Source organism: Hyla sarda, chromosome 6, assembly GCF_029499605.1.
Source record: "Hyla sarda isolate aHylSar1 chromosome 6, aHylSar1.hap1, whole genome shotgun sequence".
Classification (NCBI taxonomy): domain Eukaryota; kingdom Metazoa; phylum Chordata; class Amphibia; order Anura; family Hylidae; genus Hyla; species Hyla sarda.
Genome location: NC_079194.1, coordinates 176,435,464 through 176,460,786, shown reverse-complemented (window position 1 = coordinate 176,460,786; position 25,323 = coordinate 176,435,464). Strand labels below are relative to the sequence as shown.

Here is a 25,323-nt window from a genome sequence, read left to right as displayed (position 1 = left end):
AGTTTCCAAAATGAGGTCACATGTGGGTGATTTTTTTTTTTGCGTTTGTCAGAACCGCTGTAACTGCTGTATCAGCCACCCCTGTGCAAATCACCAATTTAGACCTCAAATGTACATAGTGTGCTCTCACTTCTGAGCCATGTTGTGCGCCCGCAGAGCACTTTACACCCACATATGGGGTATTTCCGTACTTTTTCCATTGTTAAACCTATCAGAGGACCTGACGAAGAGGGGGTCCCACCCCTTGAAACGCGTAGTCCGTAGTGCTAAATAAAGGTTTTTCATCTTTCATCCATTGTCCTAACGGCTTCTTTCGGCTTACCTGTTGAGCGCCAGGAGGATCGAGTTTTCTTCTGCATCTTTGCAGTTCCAGATGTGCCTAAATTAGGGATTTGCATAGGGATGGACATGGCAGTGTTCCCCAAACAGGGTTCCTCCAGCTGTTGCAAAACTCCCAACTACTGAGCTACTGTACATGATCACTGTGGGCTTGGCTTTCTTCAGCAACCTCAGCACGTCATGGAACTGCTCCGAGGTCAAGTTTTCGGGAGAAGGGCCATGACAAGGGACGCTGAAGAAAGCCAGGCCCGCTGTAATAATGTAGCACACTCATGTCAAATCCAGTGGCAGAGGGTGGTCAAAGAATGTATTTTTATTTTAAAGAGCCCAGGAACGTGCTCTCAACCTTGGCTTTAGACCCTCCCAGCCTCATGGCGAGACCCGGAGGGCACAGGTTGCATCGGGGCAGCAGTTAAGCTGATTCCTCAGAACCAGACCCAGAACACCCTGGCACACCAAGTCCCTTCCATGCAGCAACCATCCCTACCAGTCGCACACTAGTGTTTCCCGTCCACTGGCACAAACTGATAAGAACAGATACTACACGTGATCTTAGCCAAAAGGCCGAGAAGCAATAGAATGGGGGCGTGAGTGAGTTGCTCATTTATTTCAGGAACCATGCAAAAAGTACTCCTTTAACTTAGGGTAATCAGAGGCAGCAAGCCAGTGGTCCCATACTCATAAAAACATCCCAAAGAAAAGGTAAACTGACAGCATCATCAAAAGTTGTCTCAAAAATTTATATTATTCAGTTAAAGAGTACTGCAGCCAAAACTAACTTATAGGGGATATGTAGCTGATCGGTCAGACTGACCACGATCAGCTACTTATCCGCTATACTGTGGATAGGGTATAAGTTCTTTTTGGCTGTAGTACCCCTTTAATGGTCAGATAAAAAAAACTTTTGAAGCAATAGGTTTTGCTATTGCTTTCATTACAAAATTTTCAGTATTTCATACTGAAAAAGCCAGTCAAAGAACTGCCCCCCCTGGCTGCTTGAACACATACTAGTCCTGCTGTGTCCATGCGTCATCGCCTATGTCATGGACACATTTCCTTGATTGACAGCTGTGAGCGCAGGGCTCACAGCTGGAGGAATAATCCTCCCACTGTCAGGTTGTGTCCTGCTACTGTCAGTGAGGACAAGCTGGGAGTTGTAGTTTTGCTAATGCTAGGGGAGATGTGAGCAGACAGCATACTGGGGAGGGGGCGGAGACCAGCACAGTGAGGCCACGCCCCCTCCCTTTGAGAGGAATTCAGACTAGTGAGCTAAATTAAAAGTGTAATAAAAAAATAATTAAAGGTGCTAGACACATCAAAATTAGATGTACATGGTCAGGATTAGGTACTGAGTGATATATTTAAAAAAAAAAAAATTTGTTGGATCTGACGGGTACGCATTATATTTCCCTATCACCCAAAGTGCAAGAAAAAGTGCAACCGTGATCTGACGGGTACGCTTTAAGCTTGACAAAGGCCTATGCGGAGGCTGAAACATAGCATATGCACTTTTGAAATGTCTTTTACCACGACCTGAAGTAAAATGTCACTTATTAAGGCCATGTTAGCTCATGCTGTCAGTTTACCTATTGTTTCTTCAAATAATGCTTCAAAGAATACCTGTCATTTACTAAAAAACCTATGTCAAAAAGGTTTTGTCGGTTGGTGTCTTTGTGCTGAGACCCCCGCCTATCAAGAAAACAAGCAGGGACAAAGAGTAAAGCAGCACTGGGACCTCAACCAATAAAAACTTTTTGACATGTCTGTGACCTAGTGGGGTCTCAGAGTCCAAAGTATTTTTTTTTTTTTTTTGACCGGTAAACATTACCAAAACAAATGTCATCTATTTAATTGGCGTAGTAATCTTTTTTTTTTTTTTAGAGATTGTGCCATGTTTCCAGCTATACAAAAACCTATATGACTGACATATGGGGGCACATGGGGCTTCTGGGATTTTACGACACTACGTCTGGAGGTTACTTTCAGATAAGAACACTTTAGAGACACGTGCTTTATTAGCAATATATATATATATATATATATATATATATATATATATATATATATGTGTGTGTGTGTGTGTATATAGCTCCCCTGGGTTTTGTATTATACAGTCAGATAAAGGCCAGCGTTCCCCAGACTGGCTGTGCGGCAGGCGGGTATCCCGCGAGTGCTTCTGGATATTGTAGTCTAGCAATAAACATCCGCGCTTCCTAGCGAAAACAACCACCAGGAAGAGACTACAGTTCCCAGAACCCCCCTCGCATAACGTCGATTCCGTCCCCAACATAGGCGGAGAGAGTGAGAGAGAGAGAGTGTCTGTGCGCACACCCGAGTCTCCAGGCTGCGGCGGGCAAGAACTGTCAGCGTCGCATGTTGTGACGTCATCTCATTGTCGCCGGAGGAGAATGGAGGGGTAATAGATTCGGTGTGGGGAGGAAGCGGGTGCCAGAGGAACTAGTGAGAGAGCTTAGATACCGGCATGCACTGCGCCGCCCCAAACTCTTTAGGGCTAGTTATGTGTAAACTTGGTGTCCATACAAACATTAGACCTGACAGCGGGGCCCTCATAATCTCCATGACAACAAAAAAGCAGCCTAACAAGTCTACCAAGTTAAACCTGTTCTAGTGGTATGCAGCAGTGTTCTCCCAGCACCCATTGACTCCTGGCAACTATTATAGTCTGCCGTTTAGAAGTTGATGGCATATCCTCGTAACATTCGACATTACTAGAGATGAGCAAACTTACAGTAAATTCGATTCGTCACGAACTTCTCGGCTCGGCAGTTGATTACTTATCCTGCGTAAATTAGTTCAGCCTTCAGGTGCTCCGGTGGGCTGGAAAAGGTGGATACATTCCTAGGAAAGAGTCTCCTAGGACTGTATCCACCTTTTCCAGCCCACCGGAGCACCTGAAGGCTGAACTAATTTATGCAGGAAAAGTCATCAACTGCCGAGCCCAGAAGTTCGTGACGAATCGAATTTACTGTAAGTTTGCTCATCTCTAGACATTACGTATGCCATTGCTTCCCAACCACTGTGTCTCCAGCTGTTGCAAAACTACAATTCCCAGCATGCCCGGACAGCCGAAGGCTGTCCGGGCATGCTGGGAGTTGTAGTTTTGCTAGAGGCACGCTGGTTGAGAAACACTGGCTTATGCCATCAATGCAAAAGATTAAAGGGGTACTCCCGTGGAAAACTTTTTTTTTTTAAATCAACTGGTGCCAGAAAGTTAAACGGATTTGTTAATCACTTCTATAAAAAAATCTTAATCCTTCCAGTACTTTTTAGGGGCTATATACTAAAGAGAAATCCAAAAAAAGAAATGCATTTCCTCTGATGTCATGACCACAGTGCTCTCTGCTGTCCATTTTAGGAACTGTTCAGAGCAGCATATGTTTGCTATGGAGATTTTTTCCTGCTCTGGACAGTTCCTAAAATGGTCAGCAGAGAGCACTGTGGTCATGACATCAGAGGAAATGCATTTCTTTTTTTGGATTTCTTTTTAGTATACAGCCCCTAAAAACTACTGGAAGGATTAAGATTTTTTAATAGAAGTGATTTACAATTCTGTTCAACTTTCTGGCACCAGTTGATTAAAAAAAAAAAAGTTTTCCATGGGAGTACCCCTTTAAATCTATAAGATCCGCATGCAACGTTTTCCGACTAAAAAAGTTAAAAAGACTACGTCTCCCATAGTAATTGATCAGGAGTGCTGGAAACTTAAAAAACAATAAGCTTCTCTATAGGGTTTAAAAACAAAACTTTACCAGAACGCCCACTTATCCAGGTTGGGCCATTGGACCGTGCTATTAATTTTAGTGAACAGCAATGCAGAATCTGTGTGCACTATATCAATATAAAGAATTATAATATTCTCACATTAGCCTGAATTACACATCACTGCCATCCTATTGCTTGTGGTTCGTAATGTGATTTTCTCTATGGTTATAGGTTGAACGCTGCGGATGAGATCGCTGCTCTGTGTTATGAACATTACCGCACCAGGCTCCCTAAGCAAGGCCAACCAGATACTAGCAAGGAATGGACTCTGATGGCTGCAGTGGTACAAGTGGAGTCTGTGGCGGGAAAGACTGACATCAAGAAAGGTTATAGTCTTGGCTTTTGGCTGATAAACTAGTTTGCAGGTTGCATTACAGTTACATCCAATGTATAGCCACAGCTGAATTATATATCTTGCCCACTACAGTATCAAGGCCAGTGTTTCCCAAGCAGGGTGCCTCCAGCTGTTGCAAAACTACAACTCCCAGCATGCCTGGACAGCCAAAGGCTGGAGGCTCCCTGGTTGAAAAACCCTGAACTAGAGAAGGCACAATCACAGGGTGCCACTGAATTGCCTTGGCAGTTGGGGCCTAACAAAAGCAACCTCTGCTGGTGTAGCTACATATGTATTATGCCTGAGCTATACTTCCACTTTATGTAGCACTACTAATTGATTTAAACTGTTAAAAGTCCCAACTGCATCCAAAATAATATGTTAAAGCAAAACTCCAATGATGTTGTGGCGGAAGGACACGCTATGGGACTGTAGCAAATCTCTAGAACACTCATTTTAGCTGCTGGCAATTTGCAGGCTTCAGCATTGGCAGCAATTTTAAAGGGGTATTCCAGGATTTTTTTTTTATTTGTGCTACAGGGGCTGTAAAGTTGGTGTAGTTCATAATATAGTGTCTGTGCCTGTGTGTGACAGTTTTCTCACAATTCTTCTGTGATTTTCGCCCCACTATTTATTTTTAACAGCATTCAAAATGACTGTTGTCTCAGATTTTTCCCAGGTTGCAATGCGGCCGAGACCTGACTCACTAGTCAGCTGATGACAGGGAGCCCGTCTGCTTCAATGGGTGGAGGGATCGCTTGGTGGTAAACAGATCAATCTGCAACTAATGCAACTGCTGTAGGCACCCTGAGTGAAAACCACAGGTCTTTTGAATGGATGCAGCTCATTTATGTTTCAATGGGTGGGGTGGCTGATGTGTGGAAGGGAGGAAAATGGAATTATGGGATTTGTAGGCAAAAAAGAAAAGTCAAACAGGAAATACCAGTTCACAAAAAGCTAGCCACAGTATTATGGTAATCTCACAACATAGCCATTTAGCCCCAAGACAAGCACAGATCCTTCCTAAGCATGTCCATTACTGTCTGCCAGGTACATACGAAAATCACCTTATGGTGGAGAACCCCTTTAAGCATGTATCCTTGATCTTGTATTTTTGTAGACAGAAAATAAAGTACAGTTTAAAAAAAGATGCAAAATAGATGAAAATATTTATCCTGTATTTTCTCCTTGCATCCATATGGGCTATTAGATTGCCAGTCAGGCGATAATGCTTTGATACACATATGAGATGATGGCTTTTCCTCTGCAACTCAATTTCCAACTTTGCTGTTGCATTGAGAGAGCAGAAAGTGCATCTGATGGATTTATCTTTCTTTGAGTAGAAGATAAATGGTAAGACATTTTTAATGGAGACTTTTTCCATTTTATTTTCCTCTTTCTTGTGTAATATTCATTCTGTCCACTAGGTTGTATAATGTTTCTAGTATTGTTGGCTTATACAATATATTGCAGATTTTAACTGGTGTGTTTCCCTCTTATAATTCACAGTTGTTGCTATGGGAACTGGGACAAAATGTATTGGTCAGTCAAAATTACGGAAAACTGGTGAGTACAGACAATCTTGACACCTGATAAAAAGTTATTACAGATTATGCATAGAAGGGAGATGAGGGTTTTAGTGTCCTTGAACAGTCATCCCCTTTTCAGATTTTTAGCTGTTTTAGGGTACGTTCACACGCGCGGATTTTAGCAGGGTATTTAGCTGCGGATCCGCTGGTGAAGGCCCCGCTCTATGCTGGCTTTACATGTGCCTGCTGGTAACAGTGCAGCGATGTGTGTGGCCTACTCGCACATCGCGGCTGCTCTCCCTGCTCTGAGCTAGGCAGAGAGCTCTCGCGATGTGCGAATATACTGCGACATCGCACATCGCAGTGTGTCTGCTGGTAGCAGCGTATTGCTGCTATGAGCATGCACATGTAAAGCCAGCATAGAGCGGGCCTTCACCAGCGGATTTGGAAATACGCTGTAAATCCGCACGTGTGAACCTACCCTTAACGGTGGCCATGGACATAAGATTGTTTGTATAGAAATAAAATCAGCCAGAGCATAAATATTTAATTTATAGCATAAATAAGAAGATTTGGGGCTGCTTATTGGGATCTTTAGGTGAAAAAGATGCTCTGGTGCTTCTTGATCTGTCTTACGTTATCTCTTATGCTGGGCATATGTACTAAACACATTGGCCAAACACCCGGATTTTAAGGCACATATTCACAAGCTTGGGCTTGTCTCATGCGTGAAGGTAAGACTGCATTTTTGCAGAGATTGGGCGAAATTGTGTTAAAAATGACGTGATGAAGAGACATGGGCAAATCACAGTAAAAACACAATTTTTACCAAAAATTTGGTAATTTGCTCCAAAACCTCAGCGATATTTATCAAAACTTGCGCTGAGAAAAAGTTGCCCAGTTGCCCATAGCAACCAATCATATCGTTCCTTTAATTTTTCAGAGGCCTTTTCAAAAGTGAAAGTAGCTATCTGATTGATTGCTATGGGCAACTGGTCAAGTTTTCCTCTGCACAGGTTTTGATGAATCTCCCCCATTGTGATGTAGTTACACAAAGTGTGAACACAGTGTGAGGCTGCACCATGGTGAGTGATGATTTATCAGTGCTTGGTTAATGAGCCTTTATATGGCTCAGTGAATGGCAGGCTGACATATTGCTCGATCCTTTGTTACTGGGGTTGGAAGCGTGCTTATGAGCTGGGCATGCTTCTCACCCTGTGGGTCCTGGTTGCTATGAGCAACCAGGACCCAGGTTTAATGCCGGACATCGCTGATTGGGCCGATGCCCGGCATTAACCCTTTAGACACCGCGATCAAAGTTGATCTCGGCATCTAAAACGGTGAAATCGTGAACTCCGGATCAGCTGAGAGGACAGACGGAGGGCCCTTACCTGTCCGATCGGTGATCTGATGCTCCCAGCCAGCCATGGCAGGCTAAAGCAGCAGAGCACCTATAACACTAATCAATCCTATGCTATGTTGTAGCATTGAACAGTGTATGCAATCAAAAGATTACATGGTATAGCCCTCTATTAAAAAAAAAAAAAAAAAAAAAAAAAAGGTAAAAAAATCTAATAAAAAAGTTAATAAATGTGAATAAGCCCCTCCCATAATAAAAGTTTGTCGCCCCCCTATTTCCTATATTTTAAATAACATATATGATTATGTTAATTTTTTAATACTTTATTTTAACACAGTGTGAGTGAATGTCCAAACTATTAAAATATGTTAGTTAAACTACATGGTAGATGGCGTACACGTAAAAAAATATCAAGTTCAAAATTGTGCATTTTTGGTCACTTCATATACCATAAAAAATTTATAGAAAGCGACCAAAAAGTCCCATCAAAACAAAAGTGGTACCGATGAAAACTACAGACCACAGCACACAAAATGAGCCCTCATATAGCCCCGTATGCGGAAAAATAAAAAAGTCATAGGGGTCAGAAAATTTTAAACATACTAATTTTGGTTCATGCAGTTCTAATTTTTTTTTAAAGTAATAAAATAAAACCTATATAAATTGGGTATCCTTGTTACCGTATGGACCTATAGAATAAAAATAAGATGTAATTTTTACCGAAAAGTGCACTGCGTAAAAACAGAACCCCCAAAAGTTACAAAATGGCATTTTTTTATTTCACCCTACAAAAAAGTTATTTTTTTGTTTCACCGCAGATTATGTTATTAAATAAGTGATGCCATTACATAGTACGATTGGTGATGCAAAAAACAAGCCCTTATAAGGGTCTGTAGGTGCAAATTTGAAAGCCTTACGATTTTTAGAAATGGAGGAGGAAAAACGAATGCTTTTACTTATGAATTTGATTCCGAGTTAGTTTTTACATGAAATATTCTACTTTAACATAGTGGTAAATTTTTGTCGATACTTGCATCATTTCTTGGTGAAAAATTCCAAAATGTCATGAAAAATTAGAAAATTTTGAATTTTTCTACCTTTGAAGCTCTCTGCTTGTAAGGAAAATAGACATACCAAATAAATTCTATATTAATTCACATTTACAATATGTCTACTTTATGTTGGCATCATAAAGTTGACATGTTTTTACTTTTGGAAGACATCAGAGGGCTGAAAATTTTCAAAATCTTCATTTTGAAGGGACCAGTTCAGTTTTGATTTGAGGGGCCTTCATATTAGAAATAACACATAAATTACCCCATTATAAAAACTGCACCCCTCCAAAGTACACAAAATTACATTCAGAAAGTGTGTTAACCCTTTAGGTATTTCACTGGAATAGTAGCAAAGTGAAGGAGAGAATTCATTCACCATTTTTTTCACACTAACATGTTCTTGTAGACCCAGTTTTTGAATTTTTACAAGGGGTAAAAGGAGAAAAAGCCCCCCAAAATGTGTAACCCAATTTCTCTCAAGTAAGGAAATATCTCATATGTGGATGTAAAGTGCTCTGTGGGTGCACTAGTGGGCTCAGAAGCAAAGGAGCGACAAGGATTTTGGAGAGTGAGTTTTTCTGAAATGGCTTTTGGGGGGCATGTCGCATTTAGGAAGCCCCTATGGTGTCATAACAGCAAAGAAAACAAAAAACCATATGGCATACTATTTTAGAAACTACACCCCTCAAGGAACGTAACAAGGGGTACAGTGAGCTTTAAAGAGCACCTGTCACTAAATAAACTTTTCTAAACTAAGTTATGTTCCCTAACTAAACCTAACACCCCCCCCCCCCCTTCCTTAAAATTATGTTTTAAGAGCTTTAAAAAAAAGCTCTGTATCTTACCTCTCTTCTTACTCATATAGTGTGAGCTTCGGCAGGAGGATGTGGGCATGCCCCAGCAGGCGCTACGTCACTGGCTGAAGGCAGTGGGGATGCGAGTGAGGTCCTCAATGCGCAGAGCCCTGCTTGTCCTCTGTGCGCAGAGCCCTGCTTGTCCTCTGTGCGCAGAGCCCTGCTTGTCCTCTGTGCGCAGAGCCCTGCTTGTCCTCTGTGCGCAGAGCCCTGCTTGTCCTCTGTGCGCAGAGCCCTGCTTGTCCTCTGTGCCCAGAGCCCTGCTTGTCCTCTGTGCCCAGAGCCCTGCTTGTCCTCTGTGCCCAGAGCCCTGCTTGTCCTCGGTGCCCAGAGCCCTGCTTGTCCTCGGTGCCCAGAGCCCTGCTTGTCCTCGGTGCCCAGAGCCCTGCTTGTCCTCGGTGCCCAGAGCCCTGCTTGTCCTCGGTGCCCAGAGCCCTGCTTGTCCTCGGTGCCCAGAGCCCTGCTTGTCCTCGGTGCCCAGAGCCCTGCTTGTCCTCGAGCCTTCGTGGGGAGGGGGGGGGGGGGATGTAAGCTGCGGTGGCTCTCCCCACAACCAATAGCTGATTGACAAGCAGGGAGCAGCGCTGTGCTGGTCACATGTCCCGGCTACAATCTGAGATTTCCGACTCATGCCAGGCCAGCATGAGTCCAAAATCTATGCGGCTGGGACATGTAGGGAGACCCCTAGTGGTGAATTTTTCAAACAGTAAATACGGTTAGAAATAAACTATTTTTTTTTTTATTACATTCAATTAGAAAGTTTGCCATACATTAATACACCATATGTAAAGATTTTTTTGGTGACAGGTACTCTTTAACACCCACAGGTGTTTGACAACTTTTCCGTAAAGTCGGATGTGTAAATGAAATTTATATTTTTTTCACTAAAATGCATTTTTTTCAACATATTTACCATTTTCTCAAGAGTTTATAGGAGAAAATGCATTATGCAGTACGGACATACCCCAAGTGTGTACGTCATGTGCTCTGCTGGCGAACTACAACGCTCAGAAGAGAAGGAGCCACATTTGGCTTTTTGAAAGCAAATTTTGCTTAAATGGTTTTTGGGGGCATGTTGGATTTAGGAAGCCCCTATGGTGCCAGAACAGCAAAAAAAAAAACACATGGCACACTATTTGGGAAACAACACTGCTCAAGTCACGTAACAAGGGGTACAATGAGCCTTAACTTTAGTGGAAATTTGTCAAACACCTGTGGGGTACAGGTGTTTGACAAATTTCCACTAAAGTTGGACATGAAAATGATTTTTTTTTATTTTTTTCACTAAAATGCTGGTGTTACCACAAAGGGATAATAAGAGAAAAAGCCTCCCAAAATTTGTAACCCCATTTCTTCTGAGTATGGAACTACAATGCTCAGAAGAGGAGGAGCGACATTGAGCTTTTGGTGAGAGAATTTGTTTGGAATGGAAGTCAGGGGTCATGCATTTACAAAGCCCCCATACTACCAGAACAGTGGACCACCCCTTATGTGACCCCATTTTGGAAACTACACCCCTCATGGTATGTAATAAGTGAGTATTTACACTCCAGTGGCATTTGACAGACTTTTGGAACAGTGGGCTGTGCAAATGAAAAAATTAATTTGTCATTTTCATGGACCACTGTTCAAAAATCTTTCAGACACCAGTGGGATGTAAATGCTCACTGCACCCCTTATTATATTCAGTGAGGGGTTTAGGTTCCAAAATGGGGTTACATGGGGGGGGTCCACTGTTCTGGCACCATGGGGGCTTTTTAAACACATGGCCTTCAATTTCAGCCAAATTCTCTCTCCAAAAGCCAAATGGCGCTCCTTCCCTTCTGAGCCCTTTAGTGCGCCAGTAGAGCACTTTACATCCACATGTGGGGTATTTCCATACAGCTAGAGGCTCAGTTTTGGAAACAGTGTCATACGAGACGTTTTTCATTTTTATTGGGGCGGGGGGGGGGGGGGGTAAATGTGTAGGGGAGTGTGTATATGTAGTGTTTTACTTTTTATTTTGTGTAGTGTAGTGTTTTTAGGGTACATTCACATTGGTGGGGGTTCACAGCGAGTTTCCCCCGAAGTAGGAGTTTGAGCTATGGGGGAAGGGGGGCATGCCTCCAGCTGTTGCAAACTACATCTCCTAGCATGCATTGAAAGACCGTACATGCTGGGAGTTGTGGTTTGGCAACAGCTGGAGGCACACTGGTTGCGAAACACTGAGTTAAATAACAAACTCTGTGTGCCTCCAGCTGTTGCAAAACTACAACTCCCAGCATGTACGGTCTTTCAGTGCATGCTAGGAGATGTAGTTTGCAACAGCTGGAGGCACACTGGTTGCGAAACACTGAGTTAGGTAACAAACTCTGTGTTTCGCAACAACTGTGCCTTCAGCTGTTGCAAACCTACAACTCTCAGCATGCACTGACAGCCGAAAGCATGCAATCAGACATCTTATCCCCGTCCTTTGGATAGGGGATAAGATGTCTAGGGGCGGAGTACCCCTTTAAGGACAAACCCCTTAAGGGGTTAAATGGCCATGATCAGTCTTTAACATGGGTTTTCCCGTTTGCTAGCTGATTGCTGGCCCCTTAACACGGAACAGTTTTCAAGAATTAGCTTTCCTAGAAGGGTTGAGCTGGTTAGATTTTGGCTTTGGGAGATAAGCTGTTGCAAGGGAATTGTGTCCGCAACTTAACCCCTTTATTTCTGCTGAAAATACATGCATGCTTGGCCAAGTGTGTATGGGAAAATGGGGAGACAGCTGACTACTTAACAACTGTCTTACACGTGTGGCCAGCCTTATTTTGCTTGTGCCATATGAAGATGTGGATATGTCATAAATGTCCTTCAGTTATACCCATTTAACTTGAGCACTGTACCATATAAAGAACAAAATGTAAATGTGTACTGCATATAGAAATAATGACAGGGCACTTGTTTCTAAATGTTATTTTCCTTCCCAGGGGATATTCTTCAGGACAGTCATGCGGAAATAATTGCAAAGAGAAGTTTTCAGAGGTAAAGAGGCCTGTGATCTCTGAATTGTTGCATCAGTTGTGGTAAAACAGAGACCATGCTTGTTCCTCAAAAGCAATAGCTTACTTTTATTTTTTTTTCAATATTTAAGTTTTTTGCAAGTATGGATAACAAACATCGCCAATATGGCGAGATAACACAAACAGATAGAACAACTCTCCCTGGATGTCCCAGTAAGCCTCAGTAAACAATAATAAGGAGATAAGGCATACCAAACAGATGGGCAACACCGAGACGAGTCCCAACACAGACAGACAACCAGTCACACAGCCATACACACTTTCCGGCACCACCCCCCACCCCACCCCACTTAAGCTTAGCAGGGGTATAGTACAACCTCAGAGCATATCTAGATTGGATCAGCATATCTCTGCTGCTGACCACAGTAGCATAATATGAGCCCTCCACCTCCTTCCACTGACACTCCATCAGGTCCGGGATATTAGCCACCCATTTAGAGAAGGCCAGGGAGAAAGGGCAGGGCCCTAGTGACTGGAGAAGGGCATATGACTGGGTGAGAGGTTTAAAGAGATCCGTGGTGCTCAGAAAAAGCTCTATCTCAAAGAACACCGGGGTAAACGCCAGGGAGCCAAACTGCGCCTGAACCGCATGCCGAAGCTGAAAATACCTAAACAAGGCATTCCCAGGGATGCCATAATGTTCCTGCATTTCCACAAAGGATAGCAAAACCTGATCCTCCCAGAACAAGTGGGTCACAAATTTGCCTCCGTGAACCCCCCAAAAACCGGCCTCCTGTAACCCATGCAGGTGAGGCAAATGAACAATGCCCTAGGAGATACCCGAGGCTGTGGAAATTTACTCTACACCACGGACCAAACCTTAGCTATAGTGAACAGAGGGGTAGGGAAGGAAGAGCTAGAGTGATACCTCTAGAGTGTATTGGTTAGAGCTTCATATGATCCCAGAATCGCACCAGCCAGGGCTGTCGCCGAATTCGTTAAATCCAGGTCGAGCCACCACGCTGCATAGACCAATTGGGAGGCAAGAAAATAGTTATAGACATCAGGGGCAGCCAAGCCACCACACTGCTTGGAGGCCTGGAGAAGGGCCCGACCGAGCCTGGGAGGCTTTCCCTGCCAATAGAAGGATCCCAGAGCACCGCACAGCCCATTGAAATACCTCTGGGGGGGGGGGAAGGACAGGGGACAGGTGAAATAGATATAGAAATTTAGGGAGGTAAATTATTTTAAAGATATTGATCCTACCATCCAGGGAGAGAAGAAGGGCAGACCATGCGATCAGTCGATCCACAGTGGAGTGCAGTAGTGGCTCCAAGTTGAGAGGCGTATAGTCTAACAGGGACGGAGTAACCGCCACTCCCAAGTATTGAAAACGAGGCACCACCTGCACCCCAGCGGGGAGAGAGGATGGGAGAGGGACCCCCGCTGAAAGTGGCTTTAGGGAGGATTTAGCCCAGTTAACCCGCAGGCCTGAAATTGCACCAAATCTGGTAAGCAAATCCATAAGGGACAGTAGGGAACCCTCAGCATCCTCCATATATACCAGAGTATCATCGACGTATAGAGAGACCTTTTCCACAATAGATCCCCTGGGAATACCGCTAATATCCGGATCCCTCCGTATGGCAGCCACCAACGGCTCTATTGCAAGCGCAAATAAAAAGGGAGAGAGCAGAAACATCCAAGTTAGTGCTGATCCGAGCCCTAGGCTGATCATACAGCAGGCAACCCCATGCACAAAAGCGGGGACCAAACCCAAACGACCCCATCACCTCCCAGAGATAAGGCCACATAACCAAATCAAAGGCTTTATAGATATCCAAGCTCACTACCACCCCCGTGGGAAAGCCCCTATCTACGGCCGCTATATTGAGCTGCAGGCGTTTCACATTTACATCTGTAGCCCTAACTGGCATAAATCCCGTTTGGTCAGGATGAATGATAACACCAATAACTCCATATAATCGAGTGGCCAGAACTCGAGCCAGAATTTTGATGTCAACATTCAGCAGGGAAATAGGTCTATAGGAGCCAGGAAGCACTGGATCCTTCCCGGGTTTAGGAAGCACTACAATGAGCGCTTCCCTCATAGAATCCGGAAGGGCGTGAGCAGTGGCTATGGAGTGAAACAGTTTACACAGAATAGGGGCCAGACGCTCCTCATTCATCCTGTACCAATCGCCTACCATCCCATCCAAGCCCGGAGTCTTTCCCCTAGGGAGATCCTTAATAGCCTGAGCCACCTCCTCCACTGTAAAGGAGAGAACTTCACCCTGACAGGGCATAGAGGGGGCAACATATAGGGAAGAGTAAAAGTCTTGGAAAACTGCATTTATCCCCTGAGGATCGGTAACTACCACCCGATCACGTCCCATGATACAGGGAATAGAGGCCGTCGGGCGAGTAGCCAAATATGGCAATAATTTACCGTTCTTATCACCAATTTCGAACAGGGCAGCATCCCTATGCGCTAATTTCAATTGAACCCTATCTGTCTGGACAACTAGCAAAGATCTCTCTCTGTGCCTTAGCCCACGTCCTCTCAGTCTCAGGGGATGGATTCCTAATGTGCTCAGCCTCCAAAACCCCCACCTTCTGCAACAGTGCGCTCTCCATGGCCGACCTAAGCCTCCTCTGACCTGCAACTCCCGCAATGAAAGCTCCCCTAATCGTGGCGTTAGTATTCAGTATTATGTTCCCAGTAGTCAGCGTGAGCAACCCCGAAAGCCTCCACAACCGCCTCAGTCTGTAGCCAGCCAGGGTGCATGCACCATATGCGGGAGGGGGGGGTTGGGCAAAGGTGCAGGACTACCACTATGGGAGAGTGGTCTGAGGTCCCCCTAGAGGCATAGGAAACATCTCTTACCGCCGGAAGAAGAACCTCAGGCGCCAAAGCCAGATCTATGCGAGTAAAGGACCAATGGGCCGCAGAATAAAAGGAGAAAGAGGACCCAGCAGGGTATTTCCACCTCCATAGGTCGGTCAAGCCCAACGCAAACAGCCGGGTATTAAACGCAGAGGAGCCATGGTCAGCAGCCATGGTGCGGTCGAGGACTGGATCAGGAACCACAATGAAATCTACAAAGAGGACAGGCTCAGAGGGAAAAGAAAGCAGTTAATTAGTAACGATCTCCAGGACTGAGACCTGAAATGGGGGGGGGGGGGGGGGGCACATACACAGCAACATGAACAAAAGAGACAGACCCCAGAGAGCAGCATACAAGGACAAACCTCCCGAATTGATCACAGGCAACCCGAGAGACAGTCAACGTCAGGGATTTGGTAATCAGCACAGAAACCCCCCTAGCATACGTGTAGTAGGTAGCATGGTAACCCCTCGCAATCCAGGCCCTTTTCAGGGCCAGGACCTTCTGGCCAGTGACATGAGTCTCTTGTAAGCATATAATTTGAGGAGTGGGAGAGCATGGTAAGTGAGCCATTACACCTTGTTCACACTGGTGTGGTGCAGGGCGGCGTCCGTTGCTGCCGTGGCACTGTGTCTGTGGGCGGGTGCGGCCCATAGACTGGTTTGAGTGGCATTGGGGACGCTCTGCCAGTGGGTCGCTCCCCCCCGTCGGCACTGGTGTCACGGCGGTGGTGGTCGCTGCCCAGTGCTATGCCATTTTATGCTAGGGACGTTAGGGACCCACTCTGAATAGGTGGCCTTGACGTGGCGAGTGGGCTTGAACTTTTTGATCAAAAATGTATACTAACAACCTGTTAGTTTTTGATATTATGCTGAGAAGCAATCAGATCATTATACAAGATTGTAGATGTGCGCCATGTCTGTTTTCTACCCGAATTCACATATAATGTGAGGAGACTGACTCTTAACAAAATCAAGACAAAGGGCCCTCTTAAACTTGGAATAGAGCCCCCCTAACATTCCAGCTAACCAACTTCAAGGTCCCCATCTGGATACCATATACTATGAAGAAACAGGAGGGACCAACTCAGGACCAGGGAGGATCGAGCACCGGGACCACCCACACCCCATTCATCCAACAGACAGACATACACAGGCATAGCACATACACAGAACAGAAAAATAAATGCAACATAGCAAGAATTAAACAACCCCATGTAGACCCTGTCTAACACTAACCGGGACACCCTAAACCGAGAATCCCTAACACAGTGCAGACCTATACCCAAAAGTGGAACCACTTCGGATGCCCGAGGACGCAGAGGATGACTAGTCTAATAAACCCCAATCCCTCCCACCACCCCAGCAAAAACGAATACAGCTGGTAAATAAAAACTGACCCAAGAGGACCTAGGGATACAGGAACCTACGGAGGCCCTACACAAGGAGCTAACTCCCTATCATCTAGTTACAAACTTTCACAAGGAACAGTCATCAGCAGGCCAGAACAGAACAGCTCAGTCTGGTGGTCTGGCAGGAAGGGCAGCGTCAATCCAATGAAGAGCCTCAGACGGGGAGGTAGAGAACTTGGTGGAAGTCCCATCTACCACTTGTAGACTTGCAGGATACAGCATCGAATAACGATAGCCCTTGGCTTTCAGCTTCGCCCGGACTTCCGTGAACTGCACCCGCTGCTTGCGAAGTTCAACCGAAAAATCAGGGTAAAAGGTAACTCTGCTTCCATCCCGAATAATTTCGCCTTTGAGGCGCACAGCCCTGAGGATGGCATCTTTGTCCCTGAAATGCAGCAGCTTGGCCAGGAAATGACGAGGAGGGCCGCCAGGCGGAGGAGGCCGAGCCGGGACTTGGTGAGCCCGTTCAACAGAAAAATAGGGATTTATGTAATAGTCGCTTTATGTATCATGTGACCATGCCATCCATGTTGTACCCTTCCTGCACATTCAAAGTCAAGCTATTACTTAACTGGTACACTTGCAGACATGAGACATTATGGTTGCAGCAGTTTTGTGATACGTCACATGACCACCACTTCATTACTGTTGCTGCTGTGTACATGCACCCTTTTCATGACGTGCATATTACAGATGCTGATATGAAGGGAGCTTTGCTACACTACAGCTGTGTTTTGTCTCAGAGATGCAAGCAAAACTTGTTTAAAATCATGTGTTATCATGATGTGTCAGATGTTTCCTCAAGTTTTCTTCTGGAAGTGTGGTACCAGAGTCAACAGTTTCATGCTACCTAAACCATGGGAATTATGTAAACAGCATAGCTCGCAGGCTAAAAGGGCCATAAATCAATCATTAAGAAGGACTGAATAATTTAGAAATAAAGCCATGAGTAATACAATTTATGGCACTGATATTTACCTAATCTACATTACTAATGGAACAGAAAAAAGACAGAAGTCTCTAATTTGTGGTAAGGTAAAGTGTGATGTCACCGCAGTGATGCCAGTGAGGATGATGAAGTTAGCTTACTACCATTAACAACAGGTAACAGCAAGTAGATGCTCAATCTGATGCCTTTTTCTCTCAGTAGCTGATGTGAGTGGATGATCTGCTAGACACCATAAACATTAGCTTCATGTCTATTTTCATGAAAATAATAATGGGGCACTCTGAAACTGGGGAATTGTTTAAGTAGATAGAGATCTTTTTTGTTTTCTTCATCTGCCCAGCTGCGGCCCCGCCCCCCGCAATCAGACATCTTATTCCCTATCCTCTGGATAGGGGGTTAAGATGTTTATGGTTGGAATGGCTCTTTAAGCTGGGCATACACATAAAAATATGATTGGCTGCAGGGATGTGGAATTCCTATCACCCAAAGCCCAGGACATGCAGTTCCGGGTGCTGGGCAGGTGAATTTTTCAGGTTCTTAGCCCTGCTTTGAGGGCCGGACCTGAAAGCCCCTGACAAGCACGGCGGCGCTCAGAGGGGAGTATGGAGAAGTGCTCCTGATTCCCGCCCGCTCTATACTCTGCAGCCCCCGGCTGTTTTCAGCAGCTGGGGGCCACCGCTAATAGCCAGCATGCGGCGATCCCGATCACCGCAGCTATTAACTATTAGCTATTAACCCTTTAGATCGCCGCTGTCAAAGCTGACAGCGGTGTCTAAAGGGACATGTGGATGCTCCCTGGTGGGCTAGTGGGGTGGATCCCCCCCCCCCTGCAGCATGATCGCAGGGAGGAGATCCACTATAGAGTTAGCTGGAGGGCTTACCTCTGCTTCCCTGGTGTCCGTGGCTCTGTCATTGATAGTGCCTGGCTGGTCTAGGCTCTATCAATGGATCGCAGAGCACATAGATCAGTGAAGTTCAATAGAACTCTATTGATCTGTATGAGGAATCTAATGATTCCTCTTAAAAGTCCCCTAAGGGACTAATAAAGTGTGAAAAAAAAAAAAACACATTAATCCCTTCCATATTAAAAGTTTTTAAATCAGACCCTTTTCCTATATAAAAACATGTAAACATAAAAAAATAAACCTATTTGGTATCGCTAATATTGTACAAACTATTAAAATATAACATTATGTATCCCGTACAGTAAATGACGTACATGTAAAAAAATAAAAATAAAACACAGAAGTGCAATTTTTAGAATATCACAGAAATAAAGTTTAAAAGCTATTAATGGACAACTGCAGCGGCATTACACTTATTCCCTATCCACAGGATAGGGGATAAGTGTTTGATCGCGGGGGGTCTGACCACTGGGACCCCCCCAATCTCCCTAACGGGGCGCCGCCATAAGCGCTCATGGTGAGCGCTAAGGCGCGTAGCGTCGACCTAGAGGTCGACGGTGACGCCCCGTCTCCTCCCCGTCCCCATACAGTTCTATGGGGGATGCTGCCTCCCCGCCTCTCCCATAGAGATGTATGGAGGAGGCGTGCCGGCCGCAACGTCATGCTGCGGCTGGCACACCCCCTGCACGGGACAGCCGCGGCCCCGTACAGGAGATCGCCGGGGGCCCCAGTGTTCGGACCCCCTGCGATCAAACACTTATCCCCTATCTTGAGGATAGGGGATAAGTGTTTGTAACGCTGCAGATGTCCTTTAAAAAGTGAGATCAATACCAGAATGGTACCGATACAAAAACAGATTATGGCACAAAAAAGTAGCCCTCATACAGCCTGGTAGGCACATTTTATTTTATTTTTTAAAAGCTACAGGGGTCAGAAAATTGCAATAAAAAATAAAAAAAAATCAGGTCAGCCTAAAGTATCAAATTAACATGTTAGCTCAACCACAAGGTAAATGGTGTACAAAAGAAAAACCACCAAATCTGCAAAATTATATTTTACTATTTCAATTTCACTTCACCTATATTTATGTTTTTTGTTTCAGAGCATATGTTATGGAAAAATTAAGAGGTATCATTATAGTAGTTTGTTGTGGCTATTATAGGGCGAGGAGGAAAAAACAAGAGTGTAAAAGCGAAAATTGGCCCGGACAAGTGGATCGTCATGAGGGACAAGTAGATTTTGCTCCGTTTTAGTCCCGTGGACAAGTAGTTTTTTATTGACTTTCCACACCTGTGGCTACGAGGTGACTCATCAAAGTCCTGTGGCATGGTTTTTACAAATGATGGCCAGGCTAAAGTTGTGAATCGCTGTGGTTTTTTGGTTTCTTAAAAAAAAAAATAATAATACTATGAGTGTTTACTAAACGTGCCAAACACTGAGAAGACCATGCATATACCATTTTCTGCAGACATTAGTCTGCTGTTGGCCATTGCGAACCATCATTCTTGTATAATTTTAAGACAATAGTCAGCCTGTTATTTTTGTGTATAGAGGAGATCCCATTGCTATAATTACAGTAGCTGGGAGGGGAACATCTCTTGTGGTATGTTTGCCCACTTGTGTTCTTGGCATATTTGTCTTCTGTCTATTGATGTCATGTTCTCACGGGCTGCAGACAACATTGGGCTTAAAGCATCTTATTTGGGAAAACCCAGAATTGAAGATGAATAAAAATCTAGAGATTCTTTCTTTACCCCCCATATAATATATCAGTGAATTTTAGTCTGTCAGACGATAATTATCTGACTACTTTGCATTTGTTTCCACTCGTAAGCTGCACTAAAAGGTGGAATTTCACAAGAGCAAGAGACCGAGCTAGGAGAACTAATGGGGAAATTCCTTGAATGAATACACAGTTGTAATAACAGATTTTGTATATTTGTTGCTTCTTTAAGGATTGCTTAGTTTTCTATAACATAACTAGTACTGAAAAGACAAAGGGATAGGAAAGGTCTTACTTGGTAAATTCAAAGTTCAAGGGCTACATGTTAACCAAACTGCACACTACCAAGGGGCCTTTAATGTTTTTTGTAAGGATAAATACCCGGAGACATAGAGGGGCATTTATCATTAGTTTCACCCTGGTATTTTGGTGTTAGATTGTAGTTTTACACAATCATTCATATTTTTGTGACACCTAAGTCCAGCCCAGACCACATTTGTTAAACTTTCTTAGATCTAACAGTCTCTGCATAAGAAATATATGTAGGGCACTCACCAGGCTGGTCGTAAAATGGAATACTTTATTGAAGAATTTCCATACGCAACTTACAAAACTTCAGTGTCCGTCCTGCACTGAAGTTTTGTAAGTTGCTTATGGAAATTCTTCAATAAAGTATTCCGTTTTATGACCAGCCTGGTGAGTGCCCTACATATATTTCTTATGCAGAGACTGTTTGTGAAGTACTTTCATTGTTAGTGAGCACCACATGGGGTTGTGATCAGGAGCTGTGTGAACTAGTCCCTGGAATTTCTATACAGGAGTGTGGTTTATCAAGGTTTATATTTTCTCCCTGCTTTCCTTTCTTAGTTCTAAGTTATTTATGAAGAACATGCACCTTTTTGATAAACTTAGGTGAAATACACGTGATGTATGCACAGGTAAACAGCAGGAAAATAACTTGATTTACACATAATGATAAATTTCTCCCATAGTGAATATGGTTTTAAGTGAATGTGACCTTGAATACAGGATCATCTTGTGTTCTATCAACCACATCTGTACAGCAGTCCAGGATAAGTACAGCAGCCTTTTAGAGTTTTGTCCTTGCAGGCAGGACTCTTGGCCCATGTTCTACTGGCAGCTGATCTGTTATTAGTTTCTGCCAGTAAACTGTAATACTGTAAGTGCTCTGTTTTCTTGCATTGGGCCAGGTACCTCCTCCATCAGCTTTCCTTAGCACTGTCAAAGAGCCCAGATTGTATGCTTGTTCCTGGAAGTGATACCAACAAGTGGATACTGAAGCCAGGGGTCTCCTTTGTGTTTTTCACCAGTCACACACCATGTGAGTATCTGCTCTATGTTTATGGCTGCCCTGGGAATACAATCAGCCTGACCCTGCAGAACATTCAGTAAAGTTTGTTCATAAAATCTGTGGGTTCAAATGAAAAATCTATAATGCAGTAAATGCTGTTCTTTTAGCCTATTGTTGTCATTTTTGTTTCATGAAAAGCTAGTGACATCCATTATGGTGGTTATACCATTGTGGTCACCAGCCTGAATTGAAAATCTTTCATGGCCTGCAGTGAAGAAACAATGGATAAAAAATGGGCATATTTGTTGTTCTGGGAAATTTTTGAGTGACAACTACTAGTTGCTCTGGCAGCTGTTTTGGTCATAAGTTCATCTTCAGCATTCCCCATAGATGTATCTATTGTATTTTGCTCTGGCTAATAGAGGGGGTGCTGTGGAGGGAATCTATTTTCAATGTATTTTTTATTCTATGCACTCCATAGTGCATGCACTTAATATATTACTATTTGCCCCTATAGGTGGCGATGCATCGATTATACCCATGTTTCCCCTAGAGGACCAGCTCTGTCCCACAGCTACATCAGTATCAGAAGTGACGCCATTAGAGTGCAGCCCTGTCACTATGAACAATAAAAGGAAACAGGTGGGTTGTGATTCTCCCAATGTTCACAAGAAAATGAAACAAGATGAATCCAACCAAGAATCTGGGAGGATAACTGAACCCAAGGAAAAGGCTAAAAGTGCAGATTTTACACCTCAACCCATAGATGTGTTCAGAACTGGAGCCAAGTGTGTTCCTGGTGAACCTCAGGACAAGCACAATCCAAGAGTGGACTATCACACAGTTGGAGTCCTACGCCTCAAGCCAGGCCGGGGAGATCGCACCATATCCATGTCCTGCAGCGATAAGATGGCTCGATGGAATGTGCTTGGCTGCCAGGGGGCGCTGCTCATGCACTTTCTACAGCAGCCCATCTATTTGTCCTCCATTGTGCTGGGGAAGTGTCCGTTTAGTCTGCAGTCCATGGAGAGGGCTCTACATAGTAGGTACTACATGATCATAATCACTTGCTATATAGAGGGTAGGGCAGCAGCAACTGATACTTTTTCTTTTCTTAAGGTGCCAAAATGTTTCAGGTCTGCCTGAAGGATTCCAAGTGCATAAGCCACACATCCTACAGTCACATTTACAATTTCAGCATGGAAGGGATGCACTAAGGAAAGCGGATGATGCAAGAAAGCTGGTTCCTTGTGGAGCAGGTGAGTCTAAATTTCTTATCAACTGTTGTATTAGGCTGGGTTCACACTACGTTTTGTACTTACGGTTCCCGTATACGGCTGGGAAGAGGGGGGTCGGGGCTTAATCGCGGCGCCCGCACTCAGCCGCATACAGGAACCGTATTTAATGTATGTCTATGAGCCGACCGGAGTGAACCGCAGCCTCCGGTCGGCTGCGTTTTCGGCCGTATGTGGTTTCCCGACCACAGGCAAAAACGTGGTCGACCGCGTTTTTGCCTACAGTTGGGAAACCGCATACGGCCTAAAACGCAGCCGACCGGAGGCTGTGGTTCACTCCGGTCGGCTCATAGACATACATTAAATACGGTTCCCGTATACGGCTGAGTGCGGGTGCCGCGATTAAGCACCGCCCCCTCCTCCCAGCCATATACGGGAACCGTAAGTACAAAACGTAGTGTGAACCTAGCCTTAGATGTATGTAAGAATCTAAATCTGACCCAAGTACAATGGCTGTTAAACATCTAAAGAGTACACTTGTAAATATAAGAATCTATTTATATTACGTAGGGGCACAACACTGGAGGCTCTAGCAAGGCAGTTTATTTGTGTGTGGGGGGGGTAAGGAGAGGTGAGGTGTGGGATTGTGTTCATAGAGACCTGGTAATACCAAATGATCATAAGGTGTTGCCCCCTCCACCACATTCAACTTGTGATCAGGTGACCTTTAATGTACAGGGACTCTTCAAATTAATAACTCCTATAATCTGTATTTTTTTAAAATGAATTTTATTCTTTATTATACCTCTGGTCATGACAGTAAATACTTCCTGGATTTTGGTTATTGCCATTTCTTTGCAGTCAGACACCAAATAGAATTGACGTGTACTATCTCTTCTTTGCAGCAATCAGTTGGTGTGCAGTTTTACATCAGCCACTAGATGTCACTGCTAATGGCTACAGACAAGGCACAACAAAGAAAGCAATTGGAACGCCACAGTCCAGGTAGGAAATATTTCAATGTACACTCAGTGGCAGCACTAGAAGGTAGTTGCTGAGGTTCAATTTAGATCTGAGTCTGAACATCTGAGGGGGTACTCTCTGCTATTAACAACAGCAAGACTGTAACTTAGCATCCTTGCTTAGCTACAATATGAGAACAAAAGCATGTACCCTTTTCTTGGTCACTCTTCAATGGGTGGACAGCTATACTGATGGGTATATGCTCTTGCCACTAGGAGGTGCTGACAATAGGAAGGATATACCCGCCCACTGGAAGTGAGGTAATTAGTTTTAGCTAGTGTCAGTAGGAGGCAAGACACAGGTCTGGGAGCTCCCCAGACCTGGTCTTTTTTTTTATATTCTAGTAAGGGTTGTTTAGTTAGTTTTTTATCTCCGTTTTGTTTCCCTTTTTCAGGTGGGGGTTCAGGAGCATGCCGCTACCTGTTCCCCCATATGCGACAAAGGGGCACGGAACATAAGAGTATGGGCCGACAACCCCTTCTCGCCAACGGCCAGCGCCTGGAGGTTGTACCCCAGGTCCCCCACTTGCCCCTGCTCGCCCCACTATCTTATCCTGGTATGATGCAACGTGGCCATAAGCTGGTTGAAGACTTTAGGGTGAGTATAAGATAATGGAGCCGTGGGTGAGTATGTTTTACAACCCCCCTTCCCCCTCTCCCTCCCTCTTGCTCATCCAGGGGTCCCCTTTCTCTCATGTGCCCAGCTCCTGAGCCACCATTACACGGGGCTGTGCTGGGCCGGACCCCTCATGGCCTCTGGCGCCTTTCCGGATGGGACAGTCCAGTGAATCTTTCCTCCCTCCTCTTCGTGCCACGCATATCTAACCCACATGTATTGCGGCCAGGCACAGTGCCCTGGCCACGTTATCTTCACTACCGGCCGGAGACTCTACGCTGCTGCCCCAGTTTCAGTTTCTGGGGCAGCGGGTCTCCGGTCCCACGCGGCTGTCCGCTTACAACCTTGTGCGGCCAGGCGCAGTGTCCTGGCCACGTTCTTTATTAGACTGACCGCGTTCAGTGCGGGCAAACCAGCCTACTTACTCCTATCTGCTGCGGCCAGGCGCATTGTCCAGGTTGCATACTTATAGACTGACCGGAGTGGGTCTCCTGTCTCGGGCTTACGCCTATCATTGCGGCCAGGCACAGTGTCCTAGCTGCGTTCTTTATGGGCTGACTGGAGATCTACTGCTGCAGGCATTGGGTCTCCAGTCCCACATGGCCGACCGCCCCTCAGTGCCAGCCTGCTTACTGCTCCCCATGCGGCCGGGCGCTTCCCCGGTGGGGGAGGAACCGGCCGCGTCTTTCAGCCAGTTCCCCAGTCCCCTTCCTGTAATGGCCACAGATTGTGCGGCCATTTGCCCCATCTTACCACGAGTCCCCCTGTTGGGGATATATTCAGTGTCTACCACTGAGTGCCATGCCATTTTTTTTTTTTGCATTCCTGGCGGATGCTAAGGACACTCTGTCAGGTCCGCCAGTCACCCATCATGGGGGTGTTCTGGCATGTCATACAATATGATTCCCTCCTCCACAGGCTGCCGCATCCGCAGCTAGGTCTCCTGGATCCTCCCATCTAGTGCGAGCTCTCTGTGGTAAGTGTCCCTGTGTGGGCATGGATTGGTCCTGATGTTCATATGCCG

At 45.0% G+C, this 25,323-nt stretch overlaps 1 protein-coding gene and 1 pseudogene across 7 annotated transcripts in view; one reads left to right on the top strand and one right to left on the bottom strand.

Moving 5' to 3' along the window:
* Positions 1-793: 793 nt before the first annotated feature.
* Positions 794-915, bottom strand: LOC130277902 (U2 spliceosomal RNA; annotated as a pseudogene).
* A 1,683-nt stretch (positions 916-2,598) lies between these two features.
* ADAT1 (adenosine deaminase tRNA specific 1) overlaps positions 2,599-25,323 on the top strand; it is a 48,366-nt gene continuing 25,641 nt past the window's right edge. For 3 of the 7 annotated variants that reach the window (XM_056525846.1, XM_056525844.1, XM_056525845.1), the window contains exons 1-8: positions 2,599-2,755; positions 4,294-4,448; positions 5,966-6,022; positions 12,206-12,260; positions 21,326-21,456; positions 21,944-22,472; positions 22,546-22,685; positions 23,567-23,666. In XM_056525846.1, coding sequence (XP_056381821.1) covers positions 2,748-2,755; positions 4,294-4,448; positions 5,966-6,022; positions 12,206-12,260; positions 21,326-21,456; positions 21,944-22,472; positions 22,546-22,685; positions 23,567-23,666 — 1,175 coding nt within the window. In that variant the 5' untranslated portion in view covers positions 2,599-2,747. The other 4 variants (XM_056525848.1, XM_056525847.1, XM_056525849.1 and 1 more) reach the window with 4 other exon arrangements.